Consider the following 9,767-nt stretch of genomic DNA (forward strand, 5'->3'; position numbering starts at 1 on the left):
ATATATATATATATATATATATATATATATATATATATATATATATATATATATATATATATATATATATATATATATATATATATATATATATATATATATATATATATATATATATATATATATATATATATATATATATATATATATATATATATATATATATATATATATATATATATATATATATATATATATATATATATATATATATATATATATATATATATATATATATATATATATATATATATATATATATATATATATATATATATATATATATATATATATATATATATATATATATATATATATATATATATATATATATATATATATATATATATATATATATATATATATATATATATATATATATATATATATATATATATATATATATATATATATATATATATATATATATATATATATATATATATATATATATATATATATATATATATATATATATATATATATATATATATATATATATATATAATTTTCTTATACAAACAAATATATATCTCCACTAAAACACCCTCCTTATATAATTGTAAAGTGAATATGAATATAAAGTACAAATACACTAAAACCAGAAATTGTGATATATCATAATAATCGTTAAAGTCATACAAGTGAAACAACTACCAATAGAAAAGTTAGCTAGAAAAACACAAACAAACTAATGATTCATGAATACAATAAGAGAATAAAATTTTCCTTAAAGTTCATTTAATATTTATTAAATATCTCTCTATATATGTTCTGGATTGATAGGCCTTTATCACTAACTCTTGGGGTAAGTCTATCCAAGCAAGACCAGTGACAAATGCACAGTGCAGAACACATGTGCTGAATTACTAATGGAGTGACAAAAATTATAATTATCTATATTATTTATAATAGTATTATCAGTAATATTGTATCCTATGATATTATCTGTAATAATCATATCTATATTATTATTTGTTTTGTTATGTGCAAAGACAAAAATTAAAATGTTTTCCAAAGCAAAATGTGGAAGTTTTATTTTTAATATAAAGGATACACAAATCAAATATTTAAAAATAATTGGGCAAAACCATTGTTATTTAGTATAAATAATAAATAAATCTGAGATATGTGGATGGTGCATGAAGGAGTGGTGTAAAATAAGCAAACTTGTCCATCATTTCAAATATGTTTGGAACACATTTGAACTGTAAAAAGGCTGTTTTCACTGTGGTTTGCCATGGAGAAAAATTCTTGCTTGAAGTAAAAAGTGACCCCTATGGACTGGTTGATGTATTTCTAGCCTTTTGTGCTCTCCTCAGTCGAAGTGAAGCAACTCTAAACTGACTGGAAGACTTAACTTATCAGTAAAAAATTGTCTAGCTGTCTTGTGCTTTAGCTGTCAGGCCAGAATAGAATATATGGTTGATGCACACATGTTTGATCTGTAATAAAGCATTTTCCTTGCAGTTTGCAAAGGAGAAAAATGTCTTGACCTACCAGGTCCAGCGATCACATAAGTAATTTTTCTACTGTGTGTTGACTAGGTCTACCATGCAATATCTTATTCTTTGGTACAGTTTCTGCCTGCTGGTTTCATTCACAAGGCATTGATCAGCCCAAGCTTAAGGTAGAAGACATTTTCTTGTGTTACACTGTGTGAATGAAGCAAAACTACATTGTTTTAGAACAAACATCTTAACCACACAACCATGCCAGCACCTATATACACACACACACCATCATCATCACCATCAGCATCACCATCATTGTCATCATTTAGTGTCTGTTTTCTATGCTGGCATAAGTTAGACAGTTTGACTGGAACTGATAAGCTGGTGAACTGCACCAGGTTCCAGTCTATTTTAGCTTGGTTTGTATGACTGATGCCCTTCCTTATGCCAACCACTCCACAGAATGTACAGGTGCCTTTTATATATCACCTACACAGGTGTCTTTTATGTGTTACCAGCATGGGTGCCATTTACGTGTCACAAGCACTAGCCACAACTACAATTTCACTTTGCTTGGCATGTCTCCTGGAGCACAGCAAATCACCACATCTTGATCACTTGTCATTGCCTCTGTGTGACTCAACATCCAAAAATTATATTTCACTACCTTGTCCCACATCTTCCTGTGTCTACCTCTTCCACAGGCTCCCTTCACTGTTAGAGATTGGTTCTTCACACAGCTGTCCTTGTCCATATGCGCCACATGTCCATACCAGCACAGTCTTCTCTTTCGCACACTACATCTGATGCCTTTTATACTAAATTTTTCTTTTAGGACACTAACACTCCACCTTTGTCCAACCTGTTTTCATTCTAGCAGCTTCCTCCGCTACTGATTTAGTCACCTAGGTAACTGAAGCTATCTGCTTCTTCAAAATCCTGGGCATTTGACAAAGTCTTTCTTTGTACATTCCTAGTGTTTATTATGCCTACTCATCTGCCACACACAACGGCTACTTTCTCTTTTAGCCTTCCTCTGAAACTGCTGCACCTCTTATGTGTCCATAGCTTGCACTGGGTACACTTTATGGAGTTTCTAACTACACTTTTTCTACATATCAAGCAGGACCACATATATATATATATATATATATATATATATATATATATAGGGTCCGGCAAAATGATCTGACACATTTGTAGGTTTAATAAAAGGCAAATAAATTAAAGTTACGAAAAAGTTTTTTTCATTTTCGAAAGGTACATATAATGCCATTTTGTTTTGTTTCGTTTTGTTTCATTTTATTTTCATTTCGTTTTCGAATAATGTTATTTTGTTTCATTTCAGTTGCTAACATGAATTGGACTGGTGAGCATTGCGCTTTCATTGTGGAAACGTTTATTAAGAATGAATCTGTAACTGCAACACAACGAGCGTTCTGTTTGCGCTTCAGACTTGGTAGATATGATCCCGTACCTGCTCGAAACATGATCTTGTTATGGGTTAGTAACTTCAGAGCCAGTGGATCAGCATTGAAACGAAAATCAACCGGCCGACCTCGCACTGCCAGAACTCCAGAAAATGTGGCAGCGGTAAGAGCCTCAATTCAACAGTCTCCACGGCATTCAGCATCTAAACGTGCCGCGGCTCTTAGGCTTTCTGATAGAAGTTTGCGAAGAATTCTTCACAATGATCTGCAAATGCATCCATACAAAATGATATTGTCACAAGAACTCAGCGAAAGAGATATTGAAACTCGCAGAGCATTGTGTTTGGAAATGCAACAAAATATCCCCAATGCATCTGTTGTGTTGTTCAGTGACGAGGCGCATTTTCATCTGTGTGCCACAGTGAATAAACAAAACTTCAGATAATGGGCCGAAAACAACCCTCGTGAGTTGCATGAATGCCCTTTGCATTCTCTTCGGGTGACTGTGTGGTGTGCGGTATCAGAATTCGGTATATGGGGTCCGTACTTCTTTGAAGAAGACAACGTTACAGTGACTGTGAACTCTGATCGATATTGTGAGATGCTAGAGAATTTTCTCAGACCCAAATTGAATATGCTCCACGATACGGAAAATGTTTGGTTTCAACAGGATGGGGCAACAGCCCACACTTCTCGACGTGTGATGGGAATTTTGAGGGAGATGTTTCCTGGTCATTTAATCTCATTGCGTGGTGACATCGGTTGGCCTGCCCGATCACCTGATTTAAATACTTGCGATTTTTTCCTCTGGGGATACCTCAAGTCAAAGGTATATATTAATCGCCTTCGATCTATTGAACAACTTAAAGATGCCATTCGTCAAGAAATTGCTGCCATTCCTCATGAAATGATCCGCCGAGTTATGGACAACTTTCATGAACGCCTTCGACAGTGTGTGGACAATGACGGCTCCCATTTGACTGATTTAATTTTTAAAACCAAATGAAACAAAATGGCATTATATGTACTTTTCAAAAATAAATTATTTTTTTTGTTTCTTTACTTTTTAAATTTTTTTTTAATCCAAAAATGTGTCAGATCATTTTGCTGGACCCTGTATTATCATCATCATTTAATGTTGTCCATGCTGGCATGGGTTGGTCTGTTTGACCAGAGCTGGAGAGCTGCACTAGATTCCAATCTGATTTGGCATGATTTCTACAGCTGGATGCCCTTCCTTAATGCCAGCTAGTTTACAGTATGCTTTTATGTGGCCCTGCATGGGCGCTTTATACTACCTGATGGACTAGTTTTAACACTTCTGCTGCAGAGTATGGGTCTTCATGTGTACAGCAAGGTGCCAGGCATCTCAGTCCTTTGTCATCTCACCTGAAAGGTTCAGCATCCTGCGGTCATTCTTCAGTACTTCATCCCATGTTTTTCACTTCCACGTGTTTTATCTATTTGAGAGATCAGCACTTCTTTAAGGAGTGGTCAGCATCCACCCACATCACATGACCAAACCAGCATAGTCTTCTTTCTTGCACACAACAACTAATTCCTCTTATACCTAACTTCTCTCTCAAAGCACCAGCACTCTGTCGAACATGTACACTTACATAACACCTCCAGCAGAGCATACTAGTCTCATTCCTCTCTAACCTTTGCATATCCTCTGCATTTAGGGTCCACATCTCACTACCATGTAGAATTGCTGTCTGTATACATGCATCATACAAACTTCTTTTCACTCACAGAGAGAAATCTTTTGTGGCCAACAAAGGTAACAGCTCTCTGAATTTCCTCCATCCTCTTCTTATTCTAGTTATCACACTCTCTATGCATCCTCCCCCACTACTAATTTGGTCCCCTAGGTAGCAGAAATTATCTACTACCTCTAATGAGCCACCAAGGCATTTGAGAGAATCAGTTTCCCAAGTTTCTAAAGTTTTTATGTGCGTCTCCAACATATGAAATCTATCTTCTCCTATCTTTCCTATTAATCCACTGCACCTCTTGTGTGTCCATAGCTTGCACTGGATACATCATATGGAGTTCCTGCCTACACTTTTCCTACAAATTGAACAGAGCTGCCTGCCTGAATTTCTTGTCTAGCTCTGATATGGAATTCACTATGAGGGCAAGATCATCAGCATATAGTAGTTCACAGGGGCAGCCAGTCTTGAATTCCTCTGTTATGGTATATATGTGTATATATATAAACATACATATATGTGTGTGTGTATATGTACATATATATATACGACAAATTTCTTTGCCAAATAATAATATAGCAATCCATTGAGATCACTTAATATGCTAGAAAAAGCAACCCTGAATCATTCTCAACTTGCATATTAGTGTCTTTAAAACAGGAAGGAGCATGATATCATGTTAAGGACATTAAAAAAAAAAGAATGGGAAAATGCTATTGATTGTATGAATGCTCAACCAGGACCAACCTGTGGCTAAACAGCTATTAAAATAGTTATGGGCCATAGATTAAACTGTGTGGTTAAGATGTTTGCTTTGCAACCATGAGGGTTTGGATTTGATCCTAACCTATGGCATCTTTGGTAAGCATTTTGTTCTACCATATCCTTGACCATCCTTGTTTAATGTGTACTTGTGTATGAAGTATTAAAACAGGCAATAATGAAGACTGGGAAATATGTTTCAAAATATATAAGCAGTATTGTATCAAAAAGTATGACTTCGTGGTTCACCAAATACAATTGATAAAATAAGTACTGGGTTGATAGGACACTTCTTGTCATCAATGAAACCCTGGAAAGTGATACCCCACAATGATTGAAACTAATAAGATATTTATTTAATCATCCTGCCTGATCCTCTGTTCTATGTATGTTCACTTTCCTGTAACTTGAGGGCATGCCCTGCCATCTCACTACTATGATCACCTCTTTTTGCACTTGTGGTTAGTCTTGTATTTTCTCAAGATCCTGTTTCTGTCACTCCTTTTGACACTTGGCATAAAGCCATCTCCCTCAATATGATACATCCGTTTACTTGAGTGGTCTTGTCCTGCAAGTTACTTGGTGACCTCATTAGTGTTGGTGCCATGTAAGAAGTACCAGTGTACACTCTGTAAAGTGGTTGCTATTAGGAAGGGCATTCAGCATACTGAAGTGGACATTGGAGCTTGGTGCAGTCCTCTGGCTCATCATAATGGAGCCTGGACATTTAACAATAATGGTAATGATGATGACGATGATGATGATGATGATGAATCAGTTTAAACAACCATGTGAATCTAGTCTGAAAGACAGACAAAAATGTATACAACAAAATTTTATGCAAAAGAATAAACAAAAACCAATAAAAAGACAAATATAAAAAAAAAAATACAAAGGACATTTAGATATTTCTGTTAAATCTTTTGTATCTTCCTTGAACTGAAAGATCTTATTTATCATTGGTGGATCTTTGAAAATAAATTGTACTGCCAACATTGATAGCATTTTAAAGACCATTTTAAAAATGTTTTCTCTCTCATTAAAAGAATTTAAAAAAAAATTAGTTTTGAGTACAATCATTGGTGAACGTGGTTTTCGTGCCTTCGGAGAGAAACAGGGTGGACGCACTGACCAGGGTGAAAAGGGCGTGGCTGGAGGAACCGGAGGAAGCAAGGAAAGGGATAGCGGCAGCGTGTCGGCTGGGTGACTCCGAACTGAAGGAGCTACATGCTATGCACCACTTGGGGGTGGATAGGACCCTGTATCTGGCGAAAATGATTGATGCTGACGTCACTAGGAGAAACGTCAAGAAAGTGGGTCTTGGGAAGAGTTTTGATAGGGGCTATCCCCTATCAAAACTCTTCCCAAGACCCTGCTTTCCCCCACCCATGATCACTACCCATCGCAGGTCCTGCACACTCTCCATGCCCTCACTTATCTACCATACCCCTCCCACCAGCAACTCCAATTTCTCTCACAATCACTTGCTACACCTCTTCCTCATCTCTAAACAATCTCCTCTACACCACTTGTATTCCCCCCACTGTACCTTGTAGGTGTCCCAATACATCTCCAACACAATCAATGTCACTCTCTCCCTCTCTTTCTCCCCTTTCTTTTACTACTGGGGTAGCCAAGTATCTCTTCTATAGCAAGATACCTATCTCCTATCCCTTTATTATGCTCTGTGTGTGTGTGGGAGGTCATGACCATAAATAATGTGCCTATATATATATGGCCACAATTTTACTTAGCTTGTTGTGTCTTCTCAAGCACAGCAAATTGGCTGGTGTCTTAGTCCTTTGTCATCTCCTCTGTGAAGCTTAACATCTGAAGATAATTTCTCTCCTCTTTGTCTCACATGTTCCTAGGTCTACCTCTTCCACATGTTCCCTCCACAATTAGAGATCAGCACTACTTGATATATCTGCCCTCATCCACTTGCATTATATGCCCAACCACTGCAGTCTTCTCTCATGTACACAACATCTGATGCCTCTTATACCCAATTTTTCTTTTAAATTGTTCATGCTTTGTCACACATGCACATCCAGCAGAGTATATTGGCTCCATTTCTTTTAAGCCTTCACATGTCTTCTGCAGTCGCAACCTGTGTTTTGTGGTCGTGTGCCATAGCTGTTCATATACAGGCATCATACAATCTGACTTTCACTCTGATAGAGAGGACCTTTGTTACCAGCAAAGGAAATAACTCTCTGGACTTTGTCCAGCAGGTTCTTATTCTAGCAACTATGCTTTCAGAACATCCACCTCCACTGCTAACTTGATCACCTTGGTAACGGAAGCTATCTACTACTAAGGAATCCCCCAGACATTTGAGGGTGTGTAGTTCTTGTACATTTTTAGTGTTTATTGTTCCTGCACATCTGCCACACACAAAGACTACTTTCTCTGTTAACCTTCCTGTGATTCCACTACACCTCTTATGTGTCCATAGTTTGCAGTTGTTACACCATATGGAATTTCTGCCTTCACCTTTCTACATATCAAGTGGGGCTATCTCCCCGAAAGGACTAGTAATTTGTCTGCTTTCCTACTTACTAGTACTTTGGTCTTTGTTAAATTAACTCTAGGGCCCTTTCATTGAGAACTTGATTCCACACTTGAAATTTCTTCTGTAATTCTAGTGGAGATTCAGCTTATGAGAAAGTCATCAACATAGGGGAGCTCCTAAGGGCTACCAGTGTTAAATTCCTGTTATTGCCTGGAAGATTATGATAAACAAGGGGGGGGGGGTGATAATCGATCCTTGGTGAACGCCTACTTGCATACTAAATTCACTGTTATACTCATTGCCAACTTTCACTTCAGTGTACATGGCTTGCACAACTCTTATCAACACTTATCTACCCTTAGCTTCTACATTGATCATCAGATAGGAAGTGAGAGACTATGTGAAAGGCTTTCTCCTTGTTGACAAAAGTCAAGTACAGAGGTTTATTCCTTGCTAAATGATTCTCCTGCAGTTGCCTTACCAGGAAAATAACATCAGTAATGCTCCTCTACTAGTACAAGGCCAAATGCATCTCATCTAGGTTAACTCTCTTTTTAATTAGTTGAGCTATGACCTTTTCTGTAACTTTCATAACCTATGACTACTTTTCTATTCATTGCAATTTATTTCTGTCTGATGGCTAATTAAGATAAAATATTAATTATTCATTAAGCCCCTCAACATATGTGAGTGAAGATGCCTGGTGTAATGATTTTGGTTGCTGGGCTTACAATTGTTAAGTTGTGAGTTCTTGGACTGGTGGCATATTACATTTTTGAGCAAAGTGCTTTGATGTTACTTCAGTCCAATCCGCTGAAAGGTAGTACCAGTAATATTTTGGAGGGATTGAAGTTAACCCTGCAATGGACTGACATACCATCTAGAGGAGAGTTCAGATTTAAAACAGATTTTCATTATTATGTGCCAACGTCGTCTCCTTCATTAGACACGAAACTCAGCTTGCGAAGACTTATTGGGGCAAGCGAAATCGTGATGGCACCTGTGCCCAGCGTCACCTTTCTGGCACTTGTGCCCGTGACATGTGTAAGGATTTTCAAGCGAGATCGTTGCCAGTACCCCTGGACTGGCTCTTGTGTGGGTGGCGCATAAAATACACCATTTTGAGCGTGGCCGTTGCCAGTACCGCCTGACTGGCCTTCGTGCCGGTGGCACGTAAAAGCACCCACTACACTCTCTGAGTGGTTGGCATTAGGAAGAGCATCCAGCTGTAGAAACTCTGCCAAATCGGATTGGAGCCTGGTGTAGCCATCTGGTTTCACCAGTCCTCAGTCAAATCGTCCAACCCATGCTAGCATGGAAAGCGGACGTTAAACGACGATGATGATGGTCATCATCATCATTTAAATGTTTATGTTCCATGCTGGGATGGGTTGGATGGTTTGAAAAGATCTGATGGGTCCAAGGACTGCATTGTGCTATACAGTCTGCTTTGGCATGGTTTCTACAGCTGGATGCCAACCACTTTACAGTTCTATGATTCGTGTATGAGTAGTTATAAAAACCCTGATTTTCGGCAAAATCTCCAGTGATCGTTGTATGTTACTCAAGTCCACGGCACTCACCCTTTTGAGTATAGGCTAATATATATGCCATGTTCAATACTCAAATCCGACAATATTGAATTGTCGTGAAACCTTATTAGTTAGAATGAGAAACTAGTTAATAATAAATTTAAGTCATAAATTCTCTACGATGAAATGCTTTGTTTCTAAATTTCTATAAATGTAAAAATATGTATATAATAAATTAATGTAGAAACTTAATTCCTTTTACTTCTCGTTTCTTTCAACTTGTTGAATTTATTTGTGTATGTTAATGAAACTGTATTTTTTTTTATGTGTAACGGTCAAGAAAATATAATCTATATCTT

General features: G+C 36.9%; 1 protein-coding gene across 1 annotated transcript; it reads left to right on the plus strand.

Moving 5' to 3' along the window:
* The first annotated feature begins 2,810 nt into the window (after positions 1–2,810).
* Positions 2,811–3,443, plus strand: LOC106873445 (uncharacterized). The gene has a single exon (XM_014920800.2). It carries the CDS (start codon positions 2,811–2,813, stop codon positions 3,327–3,329), a length of 519 nt encoding a protein of 172 aa, XP_014776286.1. The 3' UTR covers positions 3,330–3,443.
* The last annotated feature ends 6,324 nt before the right edge of the window (positions 3,444–9,767 follow it).

This window comes from Octopus bimaculoides, chromosome Z (assembly GCF_046866305.1).
Source record: "Octopus bimaculoides isolate indiv1 chromosome Z, ASM4686630v1, whole genome shotgun sequence".
NCBI classification, from domain to species: domain Eukaryota; kingdom Metazoa; phylum Mollusca; class Cephalopoda; order Octopoda; family Octopodidae; genus Octopus; species Octopus bimaculoides.

Coding starts and splice junctions, on each gene's coding strand:
- LOC106873445 (XM_014920800.2), top strand. CDS start 2,811: ATGAATTGGACTGGTGAGCATTGCGCTTTCATTGTGGAAACGTTTATT.